This window comes from Octodon degus, unplaced genomic scaffold (assembly GCF_000260255.1).
Source record: "Octodon degus isolate 3935 unplaced genomic scaffold, OctDeg1.0 scaffold00351, whole genome shotgun sequence".
In the NCBI taxonomy this organism is placed as follows: domain Eukaryota; kingdom Metazoa; phylum Chordata; class Mammalia; order Rodentia; family Octodontidae; genus Octodon; species Octodon degus.
This window is the reverse complement of record NW_004524927.1, coordinates 160,362-174,740: the sequence shown is the minus strand read 5'-3', so window position 1 is coordinate 174,740 and position 14,379 is coordinate 160,362. Positions and strand designations below refer to the sequence as shown.

General features: G+C 49.8%; 2 protein-coding genes across 2 annotated transcripts in view; both read left to right on the top strand.

Moving 5' to 3' along the window:
• Allc (allantoicase) overlaps window positions 1-9,977 on the top strand; it is a 14,318-nt gene extending 4,341 nt beyond the window's left edge. The window contains exons 5-12 of the mRNA XM_004648051.2: window positions 656-781; window positions 1,129-1,208; window positions 2,676-2,808; window positions 4,715-4,870; window positions 5,465-5,538; window positions 6,784-6,892; window positions 8,818-8,942; window positions 9,771-9,977. Coding sequence (XP_004648108.1) covers window positions 656-781; window positions 1,129-1,208; window positions 2,676-2,808; window positions 4,715-4,870; window positions 5,465-5,538; window positions 6,784-6,892; window positions 8,818-8,942; window positions 9,771-9,977 — 1,010 coding nt within the window. The remainder of the gene's footprint in view (window positions 1-655; window positions 782-1,128; window positions 1,209-2,675; window positions 2,809-4,714; window positions 4,871-5,464; window positions 5,539-6,783; window positions 6,893-8,817; window positions 8,943-9,770) is intronic.
• A 752-nt stretch (window positions 9,978-10,729) lies between these two features.
• The window catches only part of Dcdc2c (doublecortin domain containing 2C), a 40,592-nt gene continuing 36,942 nt past the window's right edge, over window positions 10,730-14,379 (top strand). Inside the window, exons 1-2 of the mRNA XM_023708335.1 lie at window positions 10,730-11,016; window positions 12,250-12,301. Coding sequence (XP_023564103.1) covers window positions 10,730-11,016; window positions 12,250-12,301 — 339 coding nt within the window. The remainder of the gene's footprint in view (window positions 11,017-12,249; window positions 12,302-14,379) is intronic.

Genomic DNA, 14,379 nt, shown 5'->3' with positions numbered 1-14,379 from the left:
TTCTTTCTTTCTTTCTTTCTTTCTTTCTTTTTTTGTGGTACCAGGGATCGAACTCAGGACCTTGCACTTGCCAGGCAAGCTCTCCTTCCACTGAGCTCGCTCCCTGGCCCATCATTTTATATTTTGTATCTTACTTTATTTTCTTGGAGACAGAGTCTCACAGTGTAGCCCAGGTTGGCCTCAGACTCACAGCAGTCTTCCTGTCTTGGCCTCCCGAGTGCTGGGATCACAGGTGTGTGCCACCACCCTCGGCTTAGTAAATGTCCTTGTGGGGAGTTGGTACCAGGTGGGCTTATGCTTGGCAGCTGATCAGGAGGACCCAGGGACACAAAGACCTTGCACATATGTGGGGGACATCCTGGTGGGTAAAGTGGGGACCTGCAGAAAATTCTGTGGTTTGAGAGGACCCCGTGACATTGCTGTGACCCCAGTGGATGGGAGCCAGCTGGGCTAGGGCTTTTACATCACACACAGTGGCCATGGTGTTTCGGCAAGCTAGTCCCCACTCCCAGAGTGGAAGAATGACCCAGAGAGGTGGCTTGGTTCTCCAGGGCTGCCACAGCTGCCACCAGCCTGGATCCTGCAGTCTCACAGCCATGCATCCTCCAGCCTGGCCAGCACTGGCATCTGATACCCCTGTCCCTCCTGTGCACAGGACATGACTGGTGTGTCATCAGGCTGGGTATCGAGGGCATCATTCGAGGCTTCGACGTGGACATCTCTCACTTCAATGGAAACCACCCTCCCCGGGTGTCCATCCAAGCTGCCAACTTGAAAGAAGGTGGGTTGGGGGTGCTGTGCCCGAAGGAGGCTCCAGATGATGGTGCCCGGGTGTGTGCTCCCAGGGGATCTGGATAGGGAGCAGGGTGCTAGCCTGCACTGTGACAGAGCTGTGGAGCCAGGATCCCTCCCATGGGCTCTACGATTCTTGACTTTCAGCTCAGCAATGAGCGTTGGCTCAAGTCAGGTTCCCTTCTTCCTTCACTCCTGGGCTTCCCACGTGGGAGGCCCTCAGGCCTCTAGGATGTGGGGCTGGAGCTGGGCAGGCATGGAGGTGGCCCGCTGCACTTGCACTGTCTCTTCAATGTTTGCGCCTCAGCCCAACCTGAAAGGTCCCTCTGACTGCAGATAAACTGCCAGAGATACTGCCTCGCGGGGTGAGGACAGGAACTGCAGCCAGCCCTGAGGAGTTCAGCGCCATTGCTGAGGTATGCCTGCCACCTGAAAGGAGGGCGTCACATCCTGGGGACAGGAAGGAGCTGGTGCTGCAGGCCTGCCTACATGGGGCCATCTGCTGGGACTTGGGACCCTGGCTCCTTGTCCACTGATTTTTTCCTTCCCAGTACTGAGGGTTGGACTCAGGACCTTAGCACTGAACTATAATCCCCAGCCTGGCTTTTGAGACAGGCTCTTGCAAAATTGTCTGTCCTGGACTTGATTAGTGACCCTCCCGCCTTAGCTTCCCAGAGTGCTGGGATTACAGGCGTGCACCCCTGCGCCGGGCTCACCCTGCACCTCCTCTACTTTCCCACTTGGACATTGCAACTGCAAGCTCTGCAGGTGTGCGGGCAGAGCACTCCTTCAACACACTGCTTTCTGCTGCTGGCCTGTGAGGTACAGGCAGACTCTGAAAGGCAGCCTTTGCTATTTTAAAATGTTGATTTAGTTTTGCTCAGCCCGTCTTCGCAGTACACCAGGGCAGCATGTGCCACAGGGCGTTGGCGCATGCGCAGAACACAGCTCTTTGCACGCGTGCACCCTCCTGCTCCGACTATTGGTCCTTTTTTCACTGGCAAAAGTTCTGTCTCCCTGTTCCCTATTCTCTGTCTTTATTTAGCTCTTTAATTATGTATATGCAGGGTGTCTCATGTAAGAGAAACCTGCAATATTGAAGCTTGTGCATCTGATTTAGCTCACATAGGGGCCGGGGAGATGGCTCAACAGAATAAGTGCTTGCCTGGCAAGTGCAAGGGCCCGAGTTCAATCCCCGGTTCTGAAAAAAAAAAAAAAAAAAGAAGAAGAAGAAGAAGAAGCCCTGATTTAGCTCACTTAACTGCTGATCTCAGGGTGCATCCATTTTGTTTGCATTTTGGTGCATTATTGTCCAAATTTGTCTACTAATTACTTTTGATTTTTATAAAGATGTTCACCAGTAACAGACTGGGAAGTACCGGCAACAACAAATAGGTCTGATGTAGGCAAGGCTGTTTAAGGTTCAGCCCAGTGGTCTCCCTGGACACAAGGAGCCACCCTGCTTTTTCTTTTTAAGTGCTTGCATCATAAGTCTGATTCGTACAGCAAATGACCCTGAGGCCGCTAGAGGGATGTCCACATTATCCACGCCACCCTCATCTGGCAGCTATTTGGTTCAGTGCAGGAGAAAAACTCATCCTGAGCAGCTTTGGTTCTGTTTGTCAAACTTATTTTTATTAACATGTGCCATAGATACCCAGCTTTTGTGTGTGTGTATTTTGAGACAGGATCTCTTTATGTAGCCCGGCTGGCTTGGACTCATGGTGATCTTCCTGCCTCAGCCTCCTGGTGGGGTTACAAGTGTTTGCCACCACACACTGCACCCCAGCATCCATTTTTATTCTACAGCATCTTGAGCCCTGAGTCCCCACAGTGGCACTGGGAGGAGCTTTCTCATCTCTAACACTCGGTGTTTCCTTTAGCTGCAATCCGGCGAGTGGAGTTATTTGGTGCCCATGACAGAGCTTAAGCCAGGAAGCCCCACTTCCAGCCACAACTACTTTCTCGTCCATTCCCAGCAGAGGTGGACTCACGTGAGACTCAACATGTTCCCGGGTGCGTGGGTGAGGACTGTCCGCGGAGCCCTGACCTGAGGTCCACTACATCCCCTTGACTTGATTGGTCTCTCTAGCTTTTTCACGCTGAGGTTTACCTTCTGTGCTGTAGGGAACTATCTGAATCTGCTCATCAATAAGAGTTAATGAAAAACTCTCAAGTCAGTTGGACACACACTGGTTAGGTGTCTCCCAGCAGCTCTTATGTCAAGTCCAGGTAGAGTGCACTAGTAGCTGAGGTGGTATGTGACTGACTCTGCACTTTTTTTTTTGTATTTTAGGGAAGGGTCTACAGGGTGTTCAGGTTCTCACTGCTAGATCAGACTCCTAGTGATCTGCCTGTGTACAGCCTCCCAAGATCTGGGATTACAGGCTTGTGCCTTCACACCCAGTCTCAATTGCTGTCTCAGTGTGCCTTGGGGGTGGGGCTGGCACAGCAGGCTCAGGAATTGAACCCCCGGCCCCTAAGCCTGCTTGCAGGAGCTTTAATCTGCTGAGCTATTTGACCAGCCCTCTAAATTTGATCTTGCGTCCTCCAGCCTTGCTGAATATTTTTGTACTAACAGTGCTTCAGTGCTATAAACATTTTCTGTATGCATGATCACGTTCTATGGGAGTAGTTTCCTTCTTTTCCAATAAGGATTCTCTCTCTTTCTACTCCATGGATGATCCTGGCTAGAATCTCTAGCGCAGTGTTGCCTAGAAGTGGCAGGAACTAAGATGCAGGTCTGATGTCTGCTCTTAGTGGGAAAGCATTGAGATTTTAATCACTATGTACTCACCTATGGCTTTCCATAGATGCCTTTTATCAAGTTATGAATGTCCTCTTTCTATATTTTGTTCATTTTTATTTATCTTTTGGTCTTTTTGAGGCAGGGTCTCACTATGCAGTTCAGGCTGGCCTTGAGCTCACTTTGTAGCCCGGGTTGGTCTCAAACTCACAATGATCCTCCTGCCTCAGCCTCCCAAGTGCTGGAATTACAGGCATGTGCCATCATGCTTGGCCTTCTCATCCTGTTTTGTTGAGTATTGTCATCATGAAGAGGTGTTGGATTTTGTCAAATGCTTTTTTCTAGGTCAGTTGAGATGATCACGTGGCTTGAGTCAATATCTGTGTTACTGATATGGTGCATTGTTGAGTCTTAGCAGACCTCCTTGGCTGAATCTGCTTCATTTGGTGTGTGCTCTGAGGACCATTGTCAGAGAGCAGAAGTGTTTTTTTATCCTGACTGTAGCTAGGTTCTCAGGGAACATGTCAGCAGAAAGAACTCCCCACACTATCGTGCCAGAAGGCTGGCTGGTTGGCTCTCTCTCTCTCTCTCTCTCTCTCTCTCTCTCTCTCTCTCTCTCTTTTTCTCTCTCTCTCTGACAGAGTCTATGTAGTTTACTGTCACTGTGCAGCACAGATGATCCTCCTGCCTCAACCTCCTGAGTGCTAGGATTTTAGGCATGTGCCACCATGCCCGGGATTCTGTACTCAGAGCCTGAGAAACTGGTATTCATGGGTGCTTAAAACAAGAAGAAAACTGAACAAAAAATGGTGACAGATTCTGAGGATAGCTATAATGAAGTAAGCAGGGAGATATGAGAAAGCTCCCCTGGGAAGCCAGGCTGTGGCAGGAGAGGACCTCTGTGGGTGACAAGAAAGGCCTTTCTGGGGCCATGACATTTCCACTGAGATCCAGGTGTGATAGGTAGTCTTGAAGATCAGGGAAAGCTGCTCTGGCACAAGGTGATGTCACGTGCAAAGGCCCTGGGGCAGGTGGAATGCTGTGTTTACAGTGCTTGTTGAGGTAGGGATGGCAGAGTCTGCAGGAGATGGTCCTGGAGCAGACTGGATGGCCCCTGGGGCTCAGGACACCAGTGGCCACTTCCCTGTCAACAATAAAGACAATTTTCCTTTCCAGATGGTGGGATTGCACGCCTCAGAGTTTATGGCACTGGGCAGAAAGACTGGGTCGCAACAGACCCCAAAGAACCCGTGGACTTGGTGGCCATCGCTTTTGGGGCAGTCTGTGTAGGATTTAGCAATGCCCACTTTGGACACCCCAACAACATAATAGGTGAGAAGGGTTCTGGGAAGAAGCTTTCACATAGGAGCATGGGTGCCAGTGTCAGGTACCCTGGGCGGCCAGGATGATCAGGAGGAAGGGACTGCGAGGCGGCGCTGGGTGGAGGACAGGAGGATGGAGGGGTGCAAGGTGGCTTTCTGTGTTGGACTTAAGTCCTTGCTACCAAAGGAAAAAGAAAAGTTACTAATTCTATGGTTTTTACTAAAACATGAGCTTTTTAAAACATTTATTTTTTATTTGTTTAATACATGTATTTGGTATAGGGTCTCACTCTGCAGCTCAGACTTGTAGTGATTCTCCTGTCTCAGCCTCCACAGCACTGGGATTGCAGGCGTGCTTTACCACTCCCTGTGTCAGTTGCTGGCTCAGTGCACCTGGGAGTGGGGCCAGCATGGCATGTGGTGCCGGGGGTCGAACCTTGGTCCCTGTGCTTACCTAAGCAGGTGCTTGAAACATGAGCTTTAATGAAAATGATTTGTGTAGCAAGGCTCAGCTACAGGGGGTCTGAAATGTCATGACACCAGGCCTTCATCCTGGCATGCACAAAGCCCTGGGTGACAGCATGAATGGAAGCTTTTCCTGCAGGGGTCGGCAGGGCCAAGTCCACAGCAGACGGCTGGGAGACTGCGAGGCGGCTGGACCGGCCCCCAGTGCTAGAAGTAAGAACGGCGACAGCCATAGCATCAAGCTTTTCTGAAAAGTGTCTTTAGCCCGTGAGGTGGCACACACCTGTAACTCAGCTCTCAAGAGGCTGAAGCAGGGAGATCAGCATGAGTTCAAGGCCAGCCAGAGCTACATAGTGACCCCACCCAAAAGCTAAAAGCAACAAGATCAGCAACAATCAAAAGTATTTTTAATCCTTTTTGCTCTTTAACTTTACATCAAAGAAGCTTCTACTTTTTTTTTTTTTAAGAAATGTCATTGGCATTGTTTTGATTGCTGATCACCATCATTCACAGTTTCCAAATTTCTTACTGTCTCTATTATAGTGCCTGGTTATCAATAGCTACCCCAACTCATTTCTGGAAAACTCCTCTGTTTTTTAAATAAAGAAACAAAGGAATCTATAGTCTAATAATACAAAAGCTATAAACAAATTTTCTGGCAGGATTGGAGTTAAAGATATGAGCTTCCTTTTTTTTTTTTTTTTTTGATGATGGTGGTACTGGGGGTTGAACCCAGGGCCTTCACCCTGAGCTACATCCCCAGCCCTTCTGAAATTTTTAAAGTTTGAGACAGAGTTTCTCGCAGTCACTAAGATTTCTAGGTTGGGCTGGAACTTGCGATCCTCTTGCGTCTGCCTCCCAGAATGCTGAGGTTACAGGCACGCATGGCCATGTCTGTCTGCGTTTGACACTTTTTACTATGAGGCTTTGTGCAAACTTGTGACTGGTAGAGGGCGCTAGAGTCACTTTAGCTGGTCCTGGGGTTCGCGGCCAGATTGAAATAGGGAGACCGAAGCAAACCCTTCTCAAGTGCACTTCGTCCTGGGAGTGTACTCGCCTTGCTTGGGATGACGGTGTGGAGGCGGCTCACTATCGGGATGGATGGACCGGGAGATACTGACTCTGAAGAGGCAGAAAAACTATTTTGTGAGCTGGGTCAGACAGATCCTTCCCCGCCTGCCGGTCTGTAGGCCTCGCCAATGGGTGTGGAAAATCATACCTGCAATGTACAAAAGCTTTCCGAGTACCCAGTGAGCTCGGGAGCAGAGGGTGGCATTTGAGGAGTGGTAGCGTGGCGGCGATGTACACGCAAGGGGATGCGCACGTCAGGTAAATGACTGCGTAAGAGGAAGAGCGAGAGTGTCAATCTTTTTCATCTGCTGGGTTTCATGATTGGTTTCCAGACTCTAAATGGATTTCCCTCCCCTTCCTTTTGCCCTTCCCCATTTTTAACCCCAGACAGATGAGAATGGTTTCCTCCTAGTTCCAGGGTATGAATGGGCTGTCTTCCGGTTGGCCCATCCTGGGGTTATAATGCAGATCGAAATCGACACTAAGCATTTTAAAGGTAAATACAAGACCCGGAAGCACCTAGAGTGGGGCGGGGTGGGAAGGGCTAGCACCCTGCTATGCGATCCGCAGCAAGCCACTTCCAGCTTACCCTGCTTTCCAAGATGTACAGCGACTGGGAACTCTGAAGGTCCCCAAAGTTGGGGCTCACAAGGGAGGGGCAGCTTTCTAGCACATGTTTTGGGCTGGGGCAGCCATTTCTTTCCTTGGTTTGAATTTCAGGCAATGAGTTACACTTTTTTTTGGTACTGGGACTAGAACTCAGGACCTTGTGCTTGCCAGGAAGGGGCTGTGCCGCTGAACTATCTCCCCAGCCCCAAGCTATACATTTTAAAAACCATGAACCTTCCACTGATTAAAGAGAAAGTTAAGCAGCTCAGATCATCCATACTTACTTTATGATATCTATACATGGGACACTAAATAAAGTTGCCAGGCATGGTGGTGCACACTGCTGTGATATCAGGATTCAGGGGTCTAAGGCAGAAGGATCACTGTGAGTTTAAGGCCAGCCAGAACTGCATAAAAACAAAAGCAAATGAAAAAATTCAAAAGAGATCACTACTGTAATTTAGGTGACATTTTGTAAGTACTGGGTTGAGTACCATGGGATTGTTTATAACAAATGTGGCAGCTTACATTCATATTTTGGAAGACTAGTTTTTACTTATTTATATTTATTTCTTTGTCTTTTTGAGACAGTCTCACTATGCAGTTCAGGCTGGTCTTGAACTCACTATTTGGCCTGGGCTGGCCCTCTAACTTGCAGCACTCCTCCTGCCTCAGCCTGCCAGTGCTGGGATTGCAGGCAGGCACCACCACACACAGTATAAAGATTGGTTTTTAAATATCTTGCAAATCATTATGACTTTAATTATTAGTGTTATAATAGGGAACGAGATAAAACAACCACAGGGTTCATCGTCATGGTATTAAGAGCTTCGGCGAATTGGCTTGCTTTTGGAAGATTATTTATTGTTTTCATTTATTTTCTTGTTTGTTTACATGGTACTGGGAACTGCACCCAAAGCCTTCATACTGAGTTACATCTCCAGTCTTTTTAATTTTTTTTTTTTACATTTATTTATTGTGTGTGCGTGCATGTGTGTGTGTGTGTGTGTGTGTGTGTGTGCGTGTGTGGCCAGCTCAGCCCACCAGGGGGCGGGGCTGGCTGGCATGTGGCGCTGGGGGTTCGAACTGCAGTCCCTGTGCTTTGCTAAGCTTGTTCCAAGTAGGTGCTTTAGACCACTGAGCCATCTCTCCAGCCCCTTTTTAAAAAATTTTTAAAAATGTGTTTAGTACAGGGTCTGCAGGGTCTCACTACACAGAATGGACTCGTAGTGATCCTCCTGCTTGCAGCCTCCCAAGTGCTGGGATTACAGGTGTGCACCACTACACCCAATCTCAACCCAGTCTCAGTGTGCCCCAAGGGCAGAGCACACATGCATGCTGGGGAGGGAACCCCAGTCCCTGTGTCTGCCTAAGCAGGCATTTTAACCCACTGAGCTGTCTGGTCAGCCTTTTTTTTTTTTTTATTTTGAAACAATCTTGCTAAGGTTATTACGAATTATGTAGGCTGGGCTCAAACTGGTGGTCTTGTAATCCTCCTGCTTCAGCCTCCCAGGGTACTGGGATTCTAGACATGCATGACTGCATCCAGCTAGGACTACATTTTATGTTTTAAATTTTAATTAATTAATTAATTATTTTTTTGAGGCAGTGTCTTGCTGTGTAGTTCAGATTGGCCTTGAACTATGTAGCCCTGGCTGAAATTGCCTCAACCTCCCCAGTGCTAGGCTTCCAAACCTGTGTCCCTGTGCCAGGGATTCTCTGTGTGTTAGACCTAATTAAGAAGCCAAATGTGCCAGAGGGCCAGTCCTGCCAGGGCCAGGCGTGGTCACACAGTGTGCCTTTGCTCCCCAGGGAACGCTCCAGACAACTGCAAGGTGGACGGCTGCGTCCTGACCACGCAGGAGGAGGAGGAGGCGGGCAAGCGCCAGTGGCTCCTGCCAGCCGCAAAGTGGAAGCCGCTGCTGCCAGTCACCAAGGTGGGTAGGGCCTGGGGTAGGAGGCGCCCCCAGTGCTGCGCAGCGTGGACTGCACCGCAGCCCTTATGCAAATATTTATTTTGAGACAGAGTCTTGCTATATTGCCCAGATTGGGTTTAAATTTGTAACCCTTCTGCCTCAGCCTCCCAGAGTGCTGGGATTACTGCAGGTGTGCATCGCTATACCTGACAGATTTCATTGAAGTTATATGCTAAAAATGCGTAAGTGGGAAAATGTTTTTGAGTTCTAGTAAACCATTTATGGAGCACACTTACAGCTCTAGGGGGGTGTGTACTTGGCAGTGGTGGTGGGGTCCTGTGAAATGTTCAGGAAGCATCTTTGACCTGGTGTGGGGTGGGGATCTGTGAAGACTCTCCACCTGGTCCTTGTCACCATGGAGACTTGCCACACAGCCTCATCTGCTGGTCTTGTCCACTTACCTACTAAACCCAGAAAATACCATGTGCTGGTTGCTGGCACACGCCTGTCTTCTCAGCAGTGTGGAGGCTGAGGCAGGAGGATGGCTGTGAGCTGGAGGCCAGCCTCGGCCACTCAGCGAGACCTTGAATACTCACATCAGCATTACTTGAGCATCTTCTCCGGCTAGCAGATTTGTAAGCCAATGTGTCACTGGATTGCTTTTTTCTAAAAATGTCTGTTTTGAGACTCAGTATTTCTATGGAGCCCAGGCTGGTCTCCAACTCCCAGCAATCCTTATGCCTCTGCCTCCCAAGTATTGGGAGAATGGGGGGTGCCACCATGTGGGGCAGGATGCTACTCTGGGGCCCCTAACCCTGCCGCACCCTCTGGCCTCCCCTTTTCTCCTAGCTTTCGCCCAACCAGAGTCACCTGTTTGACAGCCTTACTCTGGAGCTTCAAGACGTCATCACGCATGCCAGGCTCAGCATCGCACCCGACGGGGGTGTGAGCCGCTTGCGCCTGCGCGGCTTCCCCAGCTCCATCTGCCTGCTGCGACCCCGGGAGAGGCCCACCCTGCGCTTCGCTGTGAAGGCCGGCTTCAAGGCCAGCCTGTAGCCTGTGCTCCCGGGCTGTGAGGCTCCACCGCTAATAAAAGTGCCCTTGGCTGAAACAGCGGTGTGTTGTGCTGGGTAGCGGTGAACTGTTGCCGCGAAGGACTGCGTGTACTGCAAACACTCCAAGAGGCTGAGGCAGGAGAGTTGCAAGTTGGAGCCCATCCTGGGCAGTTCAGCAGCGGAAGGAAAGTCTGATTTGAAATACAAAAAGCAAAGTGCAGGGGATGCGGCTTTATGCCACGGCTCTGGGTTCTAACCCTAGGGTGGAAAAATAAAATTGGCTGCGGCTGTGAATGGTTAGGCGGACCCTTCAGGAGTAGCATATTTTGTCGTGGTTTTTAGTTTTTGAGACAGGGTCTCACTATGTAATCTAGGCTGGTTGTGAACTCATGATAGAGCCCAGCTTGGCCTTGAACTGGTGGGGCTCCTCCTACCTCAGCCTCCGGAGTGCTGGGATGACAGGCGTGCACCACCGCGTCTGGCTTTTTAAAAACAAGATATTGATATTTGTGGTATTGCAAAGCCATTGGGAACATGTCCCTCTGTCCCCTCGCCTGCCTTAACTCCTCCAGTATCTCTGCTCCTCCTGTCGCCCTGTCCCCGGTCACCCCTGTCCCTGGCAGCGGCAGCGGCAGGGTCACAATCACCGCGTCAGCGCCGCGCCGCACCCCTTCCCCCATAGCCAGTCCGGTGCCCCGCGGCTCGGGCTCCGCAGCAGCACCGTCCTGCCTTTGCCTCCCTGGAGCACACGGCATGGGCACTCGCGGGCCCCGCACGCTGGTGGACACCACGCCGGCCAAGACCATTCTTGTGTACCGCAACGGGGACCAGTTCTATGTGGGCCGAAAGTTTGTGATCTCACGGCGCCGCGTGGCCACGTTCGAGGCGTTGCTGGAGCAGCTGACGGAGCAGGTGGCTGTGCCCTTCGGGGTGCGGCGCCTCTACACGCCCACACATGGTCATCAGGTGCTTGAGCTGGATGCGCTGCAGACCGGAGCCAAGTACGTGGCGGCAGGCCGCGAGCGCTTCAAGAAGCTCGAGTAAGTGCCCTTTTGGGCTGGGAGGCTGAGGCAGGAGGGTCTGAGGTTGCAGCCCAGCCTAAAAGGGGTGGGCGTGGAGCTCTAGGATTTGGGTGCTGGGATCAATTAGCAGGACCGAACTAGGGGTAGGCCCTGCAGTCGCGTTCCTGGCACGGAGTTGGTGTGTGCACAGAACACCATCTCACAGGACAGAGGGCGTGCCACCCCTCCCCCACGGCCCACCCCTTCCCTCGAGCTTTTGGTTGCTGTCCCATCTGCAAAAGATCTTTCTCCCTGTTTTCTTTTATTTTGCTCTTGTATTTACTGATGGGTTTCTCGCCGAAGAGAAACTGTGCACTGCTTTAGCCGCGTGTCTGGGTTAATTCACTCAAATGGGGGCTCAGGGGGCCTCCCTTTTCTGCCAAAGGACTCGCGCTCGAGTTCAGCCCCTTCGTGGCTGGGCGATGGGCCCGCTGGGCGTTGCGTCTGAGCCCCGCCCACAGCTGCTTCTCCCGTGCTTTTCCCCGGCTGGCTGGGGTTCCCGCGCCAATCCTTTATTTCCTTGTGCGCTGGTTTCCCGAGAATCTCTCCTTTCCTCTCGTTGACGTGGGGAATTTCCTCAGGAGGCTGGGGCCCAGGGCCGGGGCCCCAGGGAATTTCCACGTCTCCCAAGTGCCAGGACCGCTCCCCCAGCAGTGCTCTGAGTTGGATGAGCACTTCTGAACCAAAAGGGTGAAAACGAGGGTAGTTCAATGGCAAATGCTAATAACTTTGGCAAAGAAGCATGTTTAACACGCTGTTGTTTTTTCCTTTTTTGTTCTTTTTTGTTTTATTTTTATTTTATTGTATTTAGTTCAGGAACTACAGGGTCTCACTATACAGATTGGAATCATAGTGATCCTCCTGTTCTCAACCTCCCAAGCTCTGGGATTACAAGTGCATGCCACCAGGCTCTCAATCCCTGTCTCAGCATGCCCTGGGGACAGGCTGACAAAGCACGCTGGAGATGGAACCTGCTTTAGTCCGCTGAGCTATCTAGTTGGCCCTTGATATCCATTTTCTAAAAAAAGAAGAAAAAAGAAAAATCACTACTTTAAGGGTTGAGGAGAGAGCTCAATAGAACAAGCGCTTGCCTAGCAAGCACAAGGTCCTGAGTTCAATCCTTGGTACCAAAAACAAAACAAAACAAACCCCCCCCCCCCAAACCCCACCAAACTTAATTTGTTTTTCTCCTTCCTTTTCCTTTCCTTACAGCTATATTCATATAGCTCCCAGAAGACCTTCCAAGATGAGAAAGCTGAAGGAAGTAAGTGTCCCTGCAGACTGCCCTCGGTGAGGTAAAGCAGGTGATTGGGCAAAGTTCAAGTGTCAATCTTGAAGGACCGAGGAAGGCAGAGCTCCCTTGGGAATGTGTGTGCGTCACTCAAAGGCAGAAGCCACTATAGTCGCTTGTCACACTGTCACTCCTAAACAGCCAACTGATAGGGTTGGTAAAAAGAGCCAGGGACTAGGCCAGGCTTGGTGACCCATATTTGTCATCTCAGTACTCAAGAGGCTGAGGCAGGAGGGTCCCTGGGAGTTTGAGGCCAGCTGGGGGTACGTCAGGAGACACTGCCTCCCCAAAAGGCAGCAAATCAAGATGTGCCCAGAGCAAGCCTAGTGAGAGTCGTCTTGGAGGTTCACCAGCAATCATTTGGGGACTTTTCATCCCCAAAACAAAAGGGGAGATTTGAGAAGACAAATGTGGGGAAAATTTGCTTTTAAGATGTACAATGCTGAAGTTGGATTTCAAGGTTGGCCCTGATTTTTTTTTTTTTTTTCTTCTACTTCTTTGCCAAGCAAGCGCTTATTCTACTGAGCCATCTCTCTGGCCCCTTCTTTCTTTTTTCTTCTTTTCATTTATGTATTTTTTTTTTCTGACTACAGTACATCAGTTTATTATTTATTTATTTATTTATTTATTTATTTATTTATTTTGTCATTTATGTATTTGGTCCAGGGTCTCACTACACAGCTCAGATTCTTAGTGATCCTCCTGTTTTCAGCCTTCCCAGTGCTGGGATTATAGGAGTGGGCCACCCTGCCTGGACTCAGCCACTGGCTCAGTGCGCCCCGGGGGCAGAGCCAGTGTGGTGTGCAAGACCCGGGATCAGATTCTGGTTCCTGCACTTGGCAAAGCAGGCACTTAGTCCGCTGAGCTATCTCATGGCCTAGCCTCACGTTCTTGACATTTTGTTCTTGCTAGACCTTTCACAGGTCTATATGTTGGAACATGAATGCTGTGGAAGTGAGCACACAAAAGAACTTTTTTGCCACTCCCAGAGTGGGATCAGGGTTAAATGAAGTGACCCGTGTGAAACAGGCATTCTTTTCATTTAACCACTGAGCTTCATTTCTGTGCGTAGGTCATTAAATGAACTGGTCACTAAATGAGGAACTGTATGTAGTATTTTATTTTATTGTTTTATTTTTCATTTATTTTTTGTATTTTGGGGCTACAGGGTGGGCCATCTCAGCACACCCCAGGGGCAGGGCTGGCACGGCAGACCCCTGGGATCAAACCCCTGGCAGCCCGCCTGCTTGCAAGGCCTTTAATCTGCTGAACTATTTGGCTGGCCCTGCAATTTCAAAACAAAGGAACTGTGGAAGGTAACTCCACCCCATGACTTTGCTCTTATGCATACCTTTGACACACTGTGCTATAATGGATAACAGAACATAAAACCACAGCATTGCACCCTGCAGCAAATCAATAAACACCCCAAAACTGTACGGATGAGGTGTACTGTGCAGAAAAGAAGACACTGAGGTGCATTACACAAGAGGTGCAGAACTGTACAAAAAAAGAAGGCCATAAATCTGAGCCTACGTCGTAAATTGTCGTAAATGGGAACAGTGGGCTTCTGCCGTAAGTCTAAACAGTTGCTACACAGGCTGGTAGCTGATTGAGGACTCTGCGTCTGATAATCCGAGAACTACTTTGAAGATAGGAGGATGCAATAGAACAACCATTGCTAATTGCCTATCAGCTTGTTTAGCATTTCTGTAGTTTTTGTTGTTTTTATTTTTTATTTTTTGCTAAGTCCCCAAATCTAATGATTAAATGCTTTATTGAGTTATTTTTACTAATTTTTAAAAATGTATTTAGTACAGCATCTACAGGGTCTCACTACACAGACTGGTCTTGTAGTGATCCTCCTGTTTTCAGCCTTTCAAGTGCTGAGATTACAGGTGTGCACCACCATGCCCAGTCTCAGTCCTGGTCTCAGTGTGCCCTGAGGACAGGGCCGGCACTGGGGATGGAACCCTGTCCCTGTGCCTGCCTAAGCAGGCGATTTCGTCCACTGAGCTATCTGGTCAGCTCCTAATTTTGTAATACAGTAA